Below are 17,452 nucleotides of genomic sequence, written 5' to 3'. Positions count from 1 at the left end.
AACTTGTTCTAACATATTTTCCGTGGCAAAATGTATATAGTGATGAATATAGGAGTGAGTAGCTTTCTGGGAGGGAAGTATTATATTTTTCCAGGTCCGAAATACTACGTTTTGAGAACTGGGAAAGTACTCCCCTTCCTGTGCTTCCATAAATCTGTTTTGGAGCAGATTTGGGGGGGGAGAGGGGGAAATCCCATTGCACTAGTGCTAATGTCTGCCCATTGCAAGAATTTAGCTGAATACTGCCAATTGTCAACAGTAATGCAACCTTAAGAGACACTGTGTACTTGTATAAACTGAGCCCAACATATGTGGAATAAATGATGGTCATGTCACCAAAGATCTAATGTCATGTTGACTGTTTTCAGTGCTGCTGTTCTGAACATTGTTGCAAATTGTTACTCATCATGTGGGCTGGTTATGTGAGAGACAAAATAATCTCACCTATTCAATATTCTTTTTCTAAGAGATCCACCTTTTCCCTAATTTATTTCTTTATATTTCAGGTATCTTCGGGGGCCCTACCTTGGACGCTGAATGTGCAGCACATCTTCAGTCATGGTTGTTTCAAGATTAAAGGCTGTTCCACTATCATTGCCAAGCCTTTTCCTTCTCACTGTTCACCTCTCTGCATCGCAGAATATCCTTGTTTACTCTGAAGATGAGCAGCAGTGTTCAAGAAGAGAGCACCCAATGATTTCTTTTGAAGGTGGGAGTCCTTCCCTTCTGATCTCTCTGCTCTGGTTTGGGAATAAGCATTTTAGGTGGATTTCGATTGTCACTTCCTCTTACAATGCAGTTTTCTAATGAGATGCAAGATGAGCTTGTTCAGTGGGATATACTGCTCACATAGTTTCTTCTTCATCTCTCGGGTTACAAAACCTGCTCTTCCACAAATTAAAACAGGAATTTTGGGAACTTCTAATTGGTGGTGTTCTTTGTAAAGTTAGCATCTTCTGTCTTTCAATGAAGCGATGGTCATTCTCTCTTGATAGTATGTGGTAGGTATACCTTTCAACCCTGTGTATTAAGGGTTTTTGGCAGAGTTGATACAAGGTTAAGGGATAGTGATTATTATTGGATAGCAACAGAGCAATGTTCAGGGCATTGAATATCCTGTCTTTCTTCTTGTGTTTTTAACCAGACATTGCCAACTGACTTTTAAAAAACATTTATCCACAGCTTTAAGAGCTAGATACTTTCTTGTTAGTGAAAGGAAAATGGAAGAATGAGTTCTACTTGGCCTTAATATCCATACAATGATATTGCCTACCCTTTCATGGTGTTCAATATGCTTCCATTGAAGCACTTTCAAGCCCATTTTCCAGTTTTAATTATTTCTGAAGTGAAGTGTTGATTTTGCTTTTTCCCTTTGGGATATGGAAGTGTGCTTGTAATTGAATTCTCCAATCAGGACAAATGAGTGAAGCTACTTGTGACCTTTTGAGAATAGGAAGGAAAGGTTGAAAGCTTGCAGACCCTTCTGACTTTTTTTGGACGCATCTCCTGAGACTGTCCTAGAGGAAGTGAACTGCTCTTGCTGCATTTCACATGTGTCAGCAGCCTGGCTTTTTTGTTATCTTTTGTTCTTCTCTTTTCTTTTATTCCATTACCTGTACTTAAATGGATTAAATTAAATTAGTGAAACCTTTAAGCCTGCAAAATAAAATGCCGGCTCTAACGTTCATCCTATGGAACCAGGAAATAAACCTTGATATTTTTTTTAACTGCTCAGTAAATTGGACAAGGTGCTTTATTGGGAAAGAGCAAAAGGCAAAACCCCTGGGACTAACTGAGAACCTGTTTGGCTGTTTAAACCATTAATGTAGTGACAGGCTTGTTGGAACGGAAGGCAAAGCTGAATTATCCTGAACGCACTGACATTTGTGGTTTAAATGGGATCAGGTTAGAAATGATTATTTAGATTTGTATTAATTTTGTGCCTCTGGTGAATATTACTTTTCTTTTGCTGCTCTATTTTATGTTTTATTATTATTACTGTTCAGAGTTTTGTACGTTTCTAAATTGTTTATGAGTTGCCTTGGGGTTCTAGAGAGGCTGGAAAAAAATGTTTGAAATAGGTACATAAACAAACCAATAGAAGCAGTTTGTACAATGCCAAAGGCTGTTGCTAGAGGAACCGTTTATATTACGAACTAGACAGCCACAGCTAAATTGTACCTATGAGCTGCTGGATACCTCTAGCTTCCCTTGTTTTCTGGCTACAGTTCCAAATGATCAGCCACGGAAAAAGTATGATGTAGACTCTGTGTGGTGTTGTGTTGTGCAGTGCTAGGAGCTTGTGGTAGGAAATTCCATTTGATCCCATTGAACACACATAGAGAGACTTGTGCAGTAGTTGCTGCTGCTTGAAATCCAGACGATGTTGAAAGTGATCCACATGGCACTGTTTCACTGTGGCTTAGATACCAATCAGCCACCACACCATTGCTAGTTTGGGAGAACAGAGCCCAGGATGTTGAGCCCCGCCACTCTGGGCAGCGCAAGAGAGAATCCATTTGCTGAACAGAGAGAAATTCAGTTTATCTTGCTACATTTGGATAGCTCATAGGAGCCTTGATTTTAGGCAGAGCGTTATGGGTGGCGTATAGGCTAAATCTCCACCTGAAGCCCCCAAGGTCACGAGAACAAAATTGGTTACGTACTTTAGTCCTTCTTATTGTTTCTTAAAGTGTGACTTGTGGTGCCAGACCAGCAAGCAAAGGATAACTTCCCCATGGCTCTACTTTAGACCTGTTATGCTAAGACCATTCATACTGGCTACTTTAGACTTCACGCTAAGCTTTGCTTAATGGTTTTTCTTTGAAAGCACAGTTGGCAAGTGAGTGGGAGCAACCAATCTTGGCTTAGTGTTATAGCCAAACTGAGGGTTCTTGACTTTGTTTATTTTAGCATGGTTTGTTTTGCTGAAACAAGCCATAATGACAAAGTCAAGAACAAATATGGCCTTCAGATCATGGTTCATATGGGGCAAAGCTAGACACAATTCCCAGGTTAGATGTAATGGTAACCCAAGGTTTTTTGTTTCTACAGCAAACCATTATTTGCGGCTTGCTGTGATCTGCAAATGTAGCCCTTGTACACTTTATTTATTTAAAGCATCAACACCTTGCCTTTCTATTAAAATGCTCAAGGCAGCTCTCAACAACAGTTAAAAATAAAAGATAAAAGATGAGGAATCAGGTGACGGCAGCAAAAACAAAACAAAAAAACAAAACAAAAAACACCCTAGGAGCTGAAGCATCAACTGTTTGGCAGACCCATTTAAAAAAGAAATGTATTTGCAAGCTGGTGGAAGGCCATTGCAGAGAGGGAGCGGGGCTGGCTTCTTTTGAAGTTCAGGCATGACCAGCAAGAAAGCTCTGTAGCTAGACGAGCATAAGATGCTGTCTTCCATGGAGTCAGTCGGTAGGTCTATCTAGGTCAGAATTGCATTATCTGCATTGATTGGTGGCGGCTGGCCCTTCTTCAAGATTCCAGGGTTACAGCTTGGAACTTTTTGCATGTGCAATATAGCTCTTCTTCAAAGTTTTGTATGGACTCTAGGTGTTAGCATAACACAAAACACAGCACTGGGATGCACCAGCCATTCTGTGCTTAGAGGTGTTTGAACAGGGGCCTTAGCATAAGTAATCAAATGTAAAAAGTTTGTGAGAAGGCTTTTGCTTATAAAACTGTGAGCAGTGTAAAATAAAACTTCTGTCGTTCCCCCCCTCCTGGGGGTTAATCAGTTGCTTTTAATGAATGTGTATCTTTTTCTGTCTTCACAAACTACTTAACTGCTTAGAAGTGCTGTGGGCATTCCTATGTGTCGATTACTGCACCCAGCAATAATTAACTTGCTAGATTGTCAGCTTCTCAGAGAGCATGTTAATTTTATTTAGAATTTGCTAATTGAATTCCCTCTTGGAATTTCCCTTTTAGCCTCCTTTGTTATTTAACAACTTGAGAGGAAATCTTCCTTTTAAGAGAGGTAGGAAAGATATAACTGGTATGTTCTCTGAGCAAGGTTTATTTAGAAGGGGAGCAGGTGCCAATCAATAGAAGTGATTGATCAATGTGATATGGCAGATTTCCAGATAAGTATTAAACTTTCTGTTTCTTTTTTTAACCTAAGGCACATATTCCTCTATTAGTCATTATTGGACTAAGGCTGCAAGCCTGTGCTTGCTTATATAAGCTCCATTGAAGTGAGACTTACCTCTGGGATTTTCCTCACAGACACAGGGAGAAGGGAGGGAAGCACTGTAATCTTCTTTATCTGGTTCCCATGAGGTGACCATCACTCACCATAAACAACTGGGCGAGTCACTACTTAGAAGCTTGTCCTATTGTAGTTTGCAAATGCCAGTAGCCTGAAAGAATGCTCTGATTTTGTGCTTGAAACAAGCTCAAATGTTGTGACTTTTCAGGGATACACTGGTACCTCGGCTTAAGTACTTAATTCGTTCCGGAGGTCCGTTCTTAACCTGAAACTGTTCTTAAGCTGAAGCACCACTTTAGCTAATGGGGCCTCCTGCTGCCGCCATGCCGCCGGAGCACAATTTCTGTTCTCATCCTGAAGCAAAGTACTTAACCCGAGGTACTATTTCTGGGTTAGCGGAGTCTGTAACCTGAAGCGTCTGTACCCCGAAACGCATGTAACCGGAGGTACCACTGTATCTGAGGAATAGCATCATGTTAGGTTAATTTAGTTGCTATATTATAAACAGTAGCAGGTTTTTGCTTGTTCCTTTCTGCATCAAGTGACTATTTTAATTTTGAAGGGACTGAAGGAAGACAGTGTGTGTTGCTTAAGAGGTCCTGATTCTTTTCTTTTCTTTAGCTCAGCTGTGGGGAACCTTTGCCCCTGCAGACATTCTTGAACCACAACCATTGGCCATGCTTCTTGGGGCTTATGGGAGTTGTAGTTCAGTAACGTTTGAAGCCACACCTGCTTTAGATGCTATGGTATGAATACGAGCCTTGCCCATAAATGATTAAAAGTGGTATCCTGTTCCAAACATGCAGGACACCTTTGTCCAGCTTTGCCCATAATTATGGTGAGTGGTTTATTCTGCAATTGGTGTTTTAGTTCTGATAGTTAACAATGTATTCTGATAGTAACCTCCCCTTGGACTGCTTTTAGCAGTGATGTATAAGCTATCAATATTTAAAAAGAACGAATACATCTTGAAAATAAATATTGATTTTAGTACGTTAGGTACTTGCTTAGTTGGTTAAAGACGAGGCTAAAAGGCCCTTCCCATTCCCTTGGAGCTTATAAGAGGATGAAGGGAGCCCTGCATGGTTTGCCTCCTCTGTCCTGTTTTTTTCTTGGCCATTTTGTTGTGTAAGCCTTTTCTTGGCCATTTTGTTGTGTAAGTAGGGACTGCTCAATTTTAAGGTTAGTGAACCTTTTCTAAGTAGTATTCTAAGTATTTCATGTTACGCATGGAATATGATAGCATTGGAGTTTCCTGGCACATTCAGATCAAGAAGAGGAGAAGATGATAGGGGGCCTAGTCACAAGCAGTTTCACAGAGGCTAGAGATTTGGGTTCCTATGTACAAACAGTTCCCAGGGCAGCTGCACTGCAGCAGTCAGGTACCTCCATGGATCCCCCCCCCTTAATGGACAGCAGCAGGGGGAAAGGATGCATGTGGGCTGTTTGGTCAGAATATTGCCTTTTCTGTGGGTCTACATCAGACGGTGCAGCCTTGCTGGTTAACCTTTTCCTTTTACCAATCTGGAAACGCTATTAGAGCATGGATTTTGGCTAAAAATAAACCGACCATCAGCTGCTGCATTGCGCACATGCCTGGCAGTGTTGCGGGTTGTTTCAAAGAGACCCATGGGCTTTCCGTTATGGATTTCTTGCCCATTAATGAAATCCCATTGAATGTGAAAATGTGAAAATGAAATGGGAGAAACCGATGCTGACAATTTCCTGTTCTGTAGGGTTTGTTTGTTTCGATAATGCCACTAATAAAGCCATATATATTTGCTATTTTAGGAAAGCTGTGTGTCTCCCCCCCCCTTTTAATTTCTTTTTTTTTTTCTTTAAAAGCAAGTATTTCAGAGTAAAAATCAGCACACTTTACAACTACAGCAACAGTATTTCTTTTCTATTTGTCTGTCTTTGGAGTTTTTAGACACTTAGCATAAACCATGATGAGAACTAATAAAAATAAATCAGTGTGGTGAGCCAGAAAGACCTCTGGAATAAAAGACAGATCTGGGAAAAGTGCCCTTCATTCACAAAATGCTTCACATACAGAGAGTCGCTCACGAGCTGGAAAGAAAAGGAAGATTTTACGGTGTGAATTAAAGAGGGGAAGTGATTCAGTGTCTCTCATAGGAGGAGTGAAAGAGATCATTTCACAGAGCCGAGGCAGAATAAGAGCCACCTCCAGCTAAGGGGTAGGGGATGGGGAATCACAGGAGGCAAAACAGAAGCATCCAGAAACGGAGAAGAAAGAGTGCTAATGTCAAGGAAGACTATGTGTGCGAGTAAGCAGGCTATCGGTGAGAAAGAGAGGGCATATGCATAAGTAGGAATGGTGTCCAGAGCTGAGAATGCCTGTTCTATTTAAGTCTGTATTTACATCAGCAGAAATGTTAGCATTATAATCCTTAGTGATTTGGTTCATGATGCATCATTCCCTATTGAACACATGGGGAAAAATACTTTGTATGATATATGTGTGCGCGCACACACACATGTACATATATACAGTATGCATATTTCCTGGTGTGTACCTAGGATATAGATTTTTTAAATCAGCTTAAATTTGTGTGCGGTCAGATGTGCATCTTCTTCGATCCTGATCACGAGCCTGCATTTCACAAAAGTATTTAAATAGATCTATAAAATACCTATTTTGTATGCATAACATTTCAGGCTTGTCCCCGGGGGTGGGGGTTGTCCCTGAGAATCAGAGTAGAAAGTATTGAGTATAGTTGTACCAGTGACTTGTCTCTGGTTATAATTCATACTTACCTGTGATTGTTAGGAGTCTTGTGGAAATGCTGTAGGAGGTTGATCAGATGATTGAGGTGAATGGCAGGAAATTGGGGAGTTGGAGTTAGATGAAACTGGGGAGAGTGTTAGTGGGATGGGGAATGATAAGTTGGGACCCCAAGAAGTGTCTGAGAGACCCAGTGAGCTGGGGGGAGACCTGGATCCCATGGTGGGATATAGCAGGCTGTCAGAGGAGTGTTCAGCCCAAGTGACACTGGATATCCCAAATTCGACATCACCTGCTCTGGCACTGCCTCTGGCACCTTCCCCTATCAGCAAACCTCAAATTTTTGCATGGCTGGAATGCAGCCTCCTAAGAGTTACACATATTACTCTGCCCACTTTTTGTGTCTGGACACATCACCTTTGCTGAGGCCCTGCCTACCACTTGCATTGCAACATCTGAAAGGTTGCCCCCAATGTTACCCTCAGGCTATGAAACATTCCTGAATTAACAATAGCTCCTGGGTTAAACAATAAGAATGTAGCAATCGAATATTCAGTTACCTAACAGTAAGCCCCATGGAACTCAGATGTTTTTAGTAGATATGTATAAGATTAAAGTTAAAGGCTTTGGCAGTGGATGAGGAATGTGGCTATAAAATGGAGCTGTAAAATCTTTATCTGAAGTATTGTGAATGTTGTATATGGAGCACTGAGAATGTGTACATTTCAATGTTAAAACCTAGAAGTGTATAGGAGGAATTTAGCCTAACACTAAGGGATGACTCCTACAGCGCAAACATTTTTGCTTGTCTGAGGAATGATCTGTCTTCACCTCTCCCCTCATTTTGTTCTGGGGTTTTTCCTAACTCCTCCCCACAAGCCAATTTGGAGGGGCAGAGGGAGAAGGGGAGGAAGCCCCATTGTACTAGCTGGTGAACTTGTGAAGGCTGCTGCTAGCAAGACCCGTTAGTTGAATCTGGCCCCATTAGTTGAGATAGGATACCACATTAGGTGGAAGTTGCAAAATTGAACAAGTTACACAAATATCTGCCATTGTGAAATGTCAAAGCAAGTGAATAGAAACAATAATAAAAGAAGCAATTTGTGCATATCTTCCATATCCTGTAAAATACTAGCTTGCCCTTTCTCCATGTCCTTTCCCAGTCTTTCCAGAACTAAAAATACCCATAAGGGGATTGATAATGCCAAGGAAGTAAGTGGGTAGTCTCTGACTAAATCAGTATCCAAGTAGGTAAAGGTAAAGGTACCCCTGCCCGTACGGGCCAGTCTTGACAGACTCTGGGGTTGTGCGCCCATCTCACTTAAGAGGCCAGGGGCCAGCGCTGTCCGGAGACACTTCCGGGTCACGTGGCCAGCGTGACATCGCTGCTCTGGCGAGCCAGAGCCGCACACGGAAACGCCGTTTACCTTCCCGCTGGTAAGCGGTCCCTATTTATCTACTTGCACCTGGAGGTGCTTTCGAACTGCTACCCATTGAAATCATGGATCTAAGTTAGCCATGTATACTGCTTTCAGTGGATCACTCTGTGATTTAGTTGGGGATAACCTACTAGAACTGTTGGGATTTGTTGGATGTGGGAGTAGGACTGGAATAAACAGAAATTTGCTGGTCTGGAAGAACAGAATTCTGCAGTCAGGTTTGGCACATAATGATTCCAACCCTTTCCCTCTTCCTTCCTTTTTCTACCTTTCCTGATTAGTGTGGTCCAATTTATAGGGCATCGTATATGGAATAGATACATCTGAATCTCAGCTGTTCCATTGAGCTAGGAATTGCCAGTGTGCCCTAGTGACTTTCACTGGTTCCCAGAATATACCCTCCCCTGATGACATTAGGCTTGAAAGAAGAATTCTGTTCAAGCCAATAGCATAGGTTGTGATGAGTGCTTGGTTAGGGTTTAAGTGTGTGCTGCAGCAGTTTCTCCAGTTTACAAATGTGCCCATAGGCCTCAAAAGTTTGACAACCCCATACCTGTTGGACGATTGGATGAGCATGTGTTTATGGCACCTCCACCCCATCCTAGACCAGTAAGCTGGAATTCATTAGCACTTTCTTTAGAAACCTTGAATGTAGTCTGCAGTCTGAGTGCAAAGGGATGTCTGTGATGAGGGAACAGAAAATATGTTAGAACCTGGGACTACCTGCTAGGATCATCTTGCCCATGGCTGCAGGACTGTTTTCAAGGTTCTGTTGCTTCCCTAAAATGTCCTAGGTGGCTTGGGAGCCCGGTACCTGAAGGAACACTTCTAAATCTGCCTATACATTATATTCATGTATCTGGTGATGCTGTATCTGGTGATGCACTCACACAAACCAGAGGGGACCAGGGGGAGATTCCCTCCCCCCCCAATGTAGCATCCTGCCTTCGGAACTCGCTTTCCAGGGAAGCTTGCCTGTGGCTTTCCTTGTTATTTCTTTAAGGGGCCCAGTAAAGACTTTTTCTATTCTCCCAAGGCTTTAAAAAACATTTTCAGTACTTATGTCAATTCTGTCTCCTGCTGTTTTCATATTGCAGTGGTGTTTTTACTTGCTTCATAGTTTATTCTGTAAATATATTACTATTACTACTGCTACTATAATAATGTGAACTGCCCTGAAATGGATGATGAAGGGTGGTATAAATATCCTTAAATAAATATAAATAACAGCAACAACAGCAGCAGCAGCAGCTAAAGCCCATGCTGGTAATGTTGTGAACCTTAGAAGCAAGTGGGCAAACTGGAATTTAGCTATTTAGAACACCAGGGAGGAAAATTAGTTTCACAGTTCTATGAATACACAGACGCTGTCAGTCTGCAGGAATAGAATATAGGCACTTTAAAAAAAATGACGGCTAAATTCTGTGGGAAATGCACAAAGAGAGTTGCAAAAGGAGCCTGTGAAGCCTGTGACTCCAAAGACTACAGTTGTAGTTTGGGGGGCATTGCAAGGATTTATTTTTGCCCACTGGGTCTGGCAGGCACCCAGCAGTATAATATGTTTTGCTTTATTACCAAAGTGTTTATTGTTGAATCAGCTTTATTTTATGACAATGTTCTCTGATATAAATCTCTAGCCTGAAGGCTAATTAAAGGGGTTGCCGGAGGTGCTGGCGGTTTTCTGGAGGTGCTGCTGATGTGTATCCTCGGGGATGCTTTTCTTTTGACTTTCTGTGGTATGCCTTTCAAGGTGTTTTTATTATTTTCATTACGCCTTTCAGCACCGTCTCCAGCAGGGGGGATTACAGCATCTGCTGACAGCTCATAGATTACACGCTTTCAGTGCTGACATGCCATATGAACACTTACTGAGGGCTAGCGTTCCTTTTACAGAAAATGTAAACATTGTAGGCCGCAATCCTAAACACACTTTCTGTTGACTAAAGCAGCTTCTTGTGTTCCGTGAAAGAGGAGGGAACCTAAGGAAGAGGGGGGGGGGGAGGGAGGGAAAGAAGCTCCTACTTACAAACTCATTTCCGTTCATTCTTTCCCTGAAACACACCAGTGCCCTCTTGACTTCACAATACAAAAACCATGACAAGACATTGAAATCACGTGAGTGTTGTAGATTTACATTATGATCATAAGCATGTTTACTCAGATATGCAGCATTAAATCCCTGTTCCAACCCTATAGGAACCATAGGAAGCTGCATTTATACAATTGGTATAAATACTATTGGTCCATCTAGCCCAAGCACCTTCTCCATCTGGGGTTGGCAACTTCGAGTCTTGCAGGCCAAACTTGGCTCACAAGGAATTCCAATTTGGCTCGTGAAGCCATTTCCCACAAAGCACATCCATCTTTTCTGCAGCTGATACCAGGGTGGTGTGGGTACAGATAGGGCTTCATAGGAACAAGGTCTGCTCCCACTGTCCGTCAGGGAACCCTTGCTCTGGGAGCATTTTGCAGGCATCCACTGTGTGGAGGAGAACTTCCTTGCACAGTCAATGCCTGCAAAATGCAGACTTCTCTCTTCCCCCCATTAGGTGTTGGGTGGAAGAAATAAGTGCTTTGCCATTCCTGTGCTCTGGGATCGTCATCCTATCGTCTTTGCAGAATTGAAGCCCTTCACTAGGAATTTCTAAATATCTGAAACTATTTGAGGCTTATCTTCTTTCTCATTTAAAACCCACCTTTCAGTCAAAGAATGCTTAAAATCTCACAAAACTCAGACTAACAACATTTTTGCTTTCAACAATACTTTTCAAACTTTTTGCCCTTGGTGGAGCTCTGAAGTGAGGGAAGGGTAGGCTCTCAATTTGGGGTATGTAAATAAACAGCTCTGTTGTCACATGAACTGCCTGCAGTTTATTGCCAGTTGAGATTTAGTTTATTTTTTACCTCTGATCTCCACCTGAACTTTATTTACCATCCGAGCCTCCAAATATCTGTGGGTGAGCACATAAGAGATTGGGGTGTGTATGTGAAGTGACTAAGAAAGAGGGCTTAGTCTACTTTCTGGCAAGGTGTTTTATTTGAGGTACAGGGAGAGTGAACCTCCAATGTCTAGCTTGGAAGATTTCCTGGAATGACAGTCTGAGGGAATTTTTAGATAGGCAAAGGGTAAAGAGGATAAAGTGGAGGTTAAGTCACCTTACCTGCTCCTGCTCAGTGTTGCAAGAAAAGCACTCTGCATATGGTGAATGGCACTTCTCATGACTACATCATGTTGCAAAGTTCAGCAAAGAACACAGATTATGAAAATGAGTCTGAAGGACAAAATTTAATTGCTGTTTCAAGAACGCTCAACTCTTCTAGAGCAGAACAGGATGTACTTGGAACCTACTCCCAGGATTAGTATATGATTCCTAAAGGACTCCTGTCTTAAATGCTGGACTGCTGATGATTTGGAAGTGCAGATTGCTGCTCATCCACTGGCTGTGGATGCGAGTAATGCACTTGCCAGAAGCACTCTTCATTCTTCTTCATTTCCAGGCCAGTTAGCCCTCAAAAGCCAAGAGCAGCCCAGTCAATTGCTTCCTTAATCTTGTTCTGCTAAAACCCAAACAAACACCAAGATGCTCCAGAAAACAACCGGCATATGGGCCAAATTCATATGAAGCAAACTCTGGGATCACAAATGTACGTAATACCTGAGTGGTGGAACAGTTGATCCAATTGCTTAATTACTCAGGCAACTTGATCGCCTAACTACTTCCATCCCGTGGCAAGGCTTAACAGTGCATTCACATACCACTTGTTGAGAAACACCTATTGGCCTTGTGAATTGGCCATCACCTATTCTAGTTGGCAAGACAATTTAAAGCAAAGTGAGCACACACATTTCAGCTGGTGGGATTTCTCATTTCGTCTCTTGTACTGTACTTGACCACGCGTACTTTGCATTTTATCTCTGCAATTTTGAAATGGAGAACAATCACAGGGGAAGATGGGCTTGTGACATTTCTCCTCACACCCAAAGTGGTATACAATTCTAAAAAAAACCCAAACAACCCACGTGCCTGTCAGTTTGTTAATTCACAAAAGTGCAGGGTAGAAGTCAAATGATTCATTAGAACAAAGATAACACACTCACCCAAGTATAACTTGCTTAACAGATCTTCCCTTTGGATTTAACCTCAAGCTTAAGCACTGGCGGAGAAACTGGGGGGGGAGGCACCGCCCCCGGCACCATCGGGGAGGGGGTTGCCATTGCGGCCGCACCCCGACATGCGCTGTGCACCCCCACCATGCTGGGCACCACGCCCCCAGGATGCACACCACCCCCCGCAGGCAACGTGCCCTGCCACGCGCCAGCCACGCCCCCGCCTGCTCTCTGCCCCCGGTGTCGGAGCATGCAGCTTCGCCACTGAGCTTAAGTCAGCGTGAAAGCTCTGTTATGGGTCAGATTTCTTGAAGAGGCACTTCTGCTGTAACTTTTTTTAAAAAATCCTTCAAACATACACAAGTTGGACAGCTGATAGGATGCAAAGACATAACATTCTAGAATCTAGATGGCTTCTGCCTGAAAATAAAATAAAAGTTTATTTATTTATTTATTTATTTATTTATTTATTTATTTATTTATTTATTGCATTTGTGCCCTGTCCTTCCTTTAAGGAGTTCAGGGCAATGCTTTTTATCTGCTTAGAGTTGCAGTTGGCACATCAGCCTATTGTAGTCTGGGAGAAAGAGTGACTAGTTGCATGCTTTATGGCTGAGTGAATATTTGAACCTGGGTCTTCCCAGTCCTAGTACAGCACTAGACACTACAACACACTGGTTTAGCCTCACAGAGTAGGCCTACTTTTGCCCCCCCCCTTTTCTCTCTACAAAGCTAAAAGTGTTCAAAGTTTTAATACTTCTACTGTATCCCAGTCTGGGTATAGAGGGATTTTGTAATTCTGGATCACACCACTGGTTTTGTGGTTACTTGAAGCCATAACACCATTAAAAAGAAAACTTAGCAGTGTATAGCAAGGGCAGGGGGGGGGGGAATATGGCTCTTTCCCCTCATTGTGGGTTAGAAAGTCAAAGCACAAGGGGAGCCTTGATGATAGGCCCTGAGTTGTTCATTTTTAGATTTCCTGCCCTGCTTCTAGCGATGCACGGCTGGGCCGTTTTGGTTTTAATTTTTCATAGTGTTTATATAGAGATACATTTGCAAATGTAAACATGGCCCGGTTTCTGAGGGCTTTTAGCCAAAGTTAAAGAGACTGCTCAGCTCTCCAAGAAAGGTCAAATGTAAGCAAATTCTAGAGTTCATTGGGTCCATATGTATAAACTTCATCTAATGTAGAGCAGGCCTATTCCAGCACTTACCTTCATATGGTTTTGAGGCTTGCTCTTTAAGATAAAAGCGATGCAGTGCCCTCGGGGATGCCTGTGACCCTAGGTAATGAGATTTAATATGGTGAATGGAAAAATCCCAAAGTCTTTCCTCAGCTGTTACTTTCTCCCCAACTTATCCCCTTCCTCTTACAGAAAGGTGTAGGCAATAGAAGGCTTGATGGCGGTATTCAGCATTAATTCTGATGACTGGTAGTTGAGTCTCCTTAACTGAGAGAGCCATGCTGTGTTTAATCATCTCCCAATGATACGGCTATAAAGGCTTGAATTTTTGCCACCGAGATGCATGTCTTGCAGCCTTTAATTTAATAATCGGGGGAAGCTTTTTCTATATGCTCTGCCACCTGCGGTCGTAAATCGAAATCGGGACAGTTGCCTGTTATTTTCCAGGCTTGACTGACACTCAGAACGATCATAGGAAGGATTGAGCTACCTACAGTGCATGTATTTTTCACCCCACAATTCTTTACCTGTAATTTTGTCAGGGTTTATTTAAAAAGAGAGATGATGGCAGAACCTCAGTGAAGTTGGATTGTGAATGATGAAAAGGTGGGGGGGGGGAGGAAGGAAATACACACCGCATCTTTTCTGCCATGACATCGTAATGGGTTAGGCAGGGAGAGGGAGAAAACTCACGTGGGCAAGAAATGACAAGAGAAAATTAGAGCATCAGACCAGCATCTGTAAAAAGGGTTCATTGTTGTAAAATGACCCTCCTATCAGAGAACATAAATGCCCAGGCGTCTGGGAAGTGTTCGCATTATCCAGCTCACCTACCTGAAGCATGTTATTTCCGTAGATTAGGTTCAGACAGATTTCCTGCTGCTAAGGATCTATGCTAAAAACAGGGGTTCATTAGCAAGCAGAATACAGCAGGCAGCTTTTCTTTTCTTTTCTTTTTGCACTTTCTGCATTGTTGGGACATTATTAACCTGCCTGGCAGATTCTGCTGCACCAGGATAACTTGCTGAGGTGTCCTGAATATCTTGGCTCGTGTAGCAGTGGACCTTTAGAAGAGGGCAGGACACCCCATACATTATGTGCAAGGCAATACCTTGATTTGGGGGGTTAGTCGTTGGAAATCTGAAGGTGAGATACAGGGTTATAGGAATAGCTCTTGTATGGGGGGGGGGAGAGCTAAGTGAATCACAGGGAACCATTATTATTTGGAAAGGTCATTTGCTCTAGGGATTAAAGGCAAAGTTAGAAGAAATTGTATTCTGAATACCTTTCAGGAATAGTGTGTTTCTGTAGGGATTGGCAATACCTTTCTGCTACTTCTGCTGCTGCTGCTGCTGCTGCAGGATTTCTGATGCTTGACAAATTCAGTCTTTAGATTTAATTGTGGAATAACCTTATTTGCACCTCCTGGACTCATTTTCCTCCAGATTTTGTACTTTTGACACAGTTTTCAGCAACAAAGAGTATCACACTATTATTCTGAGAGAAAATGATGTCAATATATATTTAGATAATAGAATCATATAATTGTAGAGTCGGAAGGGATCTCAAGGATCATCTCATCCACCCACCTGCCATGTAGAAATATGCAGATGTCCTATATGGGGATCAAACCTGCGATGTTGGCATTATCAGCACGGTGCTCTAACTAGCTGAGCCATTAGGAGAATGTTGTACTGATTTATAAAAGATGAAAAGTGTATCCAGGTGTTAAAGCCCTCATGCAGTTAGAATAAGGCAAGGGGAAAGTGAGGATATGCTAGCTGGCTCCATCCCTTGGGAGTTGTCACCTGGCCTTCTCATCCTCCTAATACCAGAGAAGATCTGCAATGCGGAGCTTTCTAGACCCATGTAGGCTTTCTACATGACTTTGACCCCTGCATGGTTAGTTTCTGACATTTAAATTCCTGCATGTTTGGAGTAGAACAGCTTTTTATTTGTTTTTGGTTTTTTGTCCTTGCATACACAAATAGCTTTTTCCAAAATTTCTTTCTTGATTTTTTATTAGACCTGTGTATATCTTTATAATAATAAAGTCTGAAAGTGATATATTCTCTCTCTCTCTATATATATATAATAAAACACACTAAACAACCCACAGTATCAGTACAGTAACAATTATAAAAAGCACTAGAGCCCAGGCTGAATAACTGTAAAAACAATATAAATAAAGATGTCCATTTGCCTGAGAGAACAGAAACATTTTTACCTGGTGCAGGAATCATAGTAGAATGGGCGTTAGGCATGCCTCTTGAGGTAGAGTGTCCCAAATATGGGTTTGGGTGGGGGAAGTTTACAGAGAAGGCCCATTCACTGGATACCACCCTCATCTATATAATTATTAACAGTAAAGGAGTCCCATCTTGCTTCGTACTTGATCAGTTGATTGGTATATCCAACCACATGTCAAAATAAAAGAAGTCACCCACTTTGATGGGATAGGGTCTATGGTCATCAACTAGCCAGCAATTTTGTCCATAATGTCCTACTTGTCATTCTCCCAGATTTGACACTGCTGTTTACTCATTTAAGGGTTGTCTACAATTCTGTCACATGATTCTGCCACATTTTCACATTGGTTTGTACTCCAAGAAAGCCAAAACTATGACTGGATTATATCTTTACCATCTATTGATAGAGCTTCAGTTGGAAATCCATTAGCAGAATGTCCTATAGAACATTTATTGCATATGAAACAGTGTCATTGTCCCCCCTTCTTTTTCACTTTCTTTGCAGATCTGAAGCCTTGGGTCTCAAATTTCAGCTATCCAGGTGTACGGGACTTCTCCCAGCTTGCTCTGGATGCCAATAGGAATCAACTCATTGTTGGAGCCAGGTAAATTAAAATCTTCTAATTGGGGCAAGATTGCTTCTCCAGCCCATTCCCGGCAGGTTACTGTCTGTTAAAGAGGTTACTTTTCCAGCTTGCAAGCTCACACAGCGTTGGTCTTAAAAGGAAGCTATAATTTATGTAGAGGGATTTTAAAAACACAGTAATAATGCCAAAGAGGAGAAAATTGCCATTCATTTTAGAAGGGGAAATGTGATAAAAATGAGTAGTTAATGAAGCAGAAAGCTGTCGTCTCCCAAGGATCACAGATGCTTCAAAGACTTTCTCAGTTAGGATTTGTCCACATGCACAAAAACAGAACTCACATAGTGGTATTTAAATAAAAGAAAGAACTAGGCACACTAGTAGAGAATATGCCCAGGTTGTCAGGGCAATGCATCCTTACAATGTAAGTCAATTAGCCTTGTGAAGCTTGGCTTGAATGGAGCTGACAACTTGTGTCCTTGATAGGTTCCTTGGCAAGGTAGTGTGATTCCCTGTGACTCATGATTTTAACACTCCTCAAAGAAAACAGCTTTGAGCTTTCTTCCTCATCCAAATATATAGTGATCAGATACTTAAAAGGCTTTAAAAACTCCAGATAAGATTTTAAATGCCGTCATAAAATTAGTACTCATGGTATGTTCTTAAATGGCATTTATACAATAGTATTTAGCATTTGTAGCTTTCTCCCTCTCTCCCAAGGGTTCAAAATGACTGATGTATTTTCTTGTCAATCCTTAACAATCACACTGTATCGTTGACTAGCAGTTGATATTGTGGGGATCTAGGGATGAGAGAGAGTGGTTTGCTTGAGTCCTTCTATTTAGTTTATAGGTGAGGTAAGATTGGAACAGTTCCTGTTCAGATGTCATGGTCCTATCCATTTTATGATGCCA

General features: G+C 41.9%; 1 protein-coding gene across 10 annotated transcripts in view; it reads left to right on the top strand.

Annotated features, from left to right (window-relative positions):
- SEMA5B (semaphorin 5B) overlaps positions 1-17,452 on the top strand; it is a 359,926-nt gene that overhangs the window by 203,670 nt on the left and 138,804 nt on the right. For all 10 annotated transcript variants that reach the window (XM_079993227.1, XM_079993226.1, XM_079993224.1 and 7 more), the window contains 2 exons: positions 507-709; positions 16,460-16,559. In XM_079993227.1, the coding sequence (XP_079849353.1) occupies positions 538-709; positions 16,460-16,559 (272 nt within the window). In that variant the 5' untranslated portion in view covers positions 507-537. The remainder of the gene's footprint in view (positions 1-506; positions 710-16,459; positions 16,560-17,452) is intronic.

The sequence above is a fragment of the Podarcis cretensis genome, assembly GCF_951804945.1.
Source record: "Podarcis cretensis genome assembly, chromosome: 1".
In the NCBI taxonomy this organism is placed as follows: Eukaryota; Metazoa; Chordata; class Lepidosauria; order Squamata; family Lacertidae; genus Podarcis; species Podarcis cretensis.
This window is presented reverse-complemented; position numbering and strand designations above follow the sequence as displayed.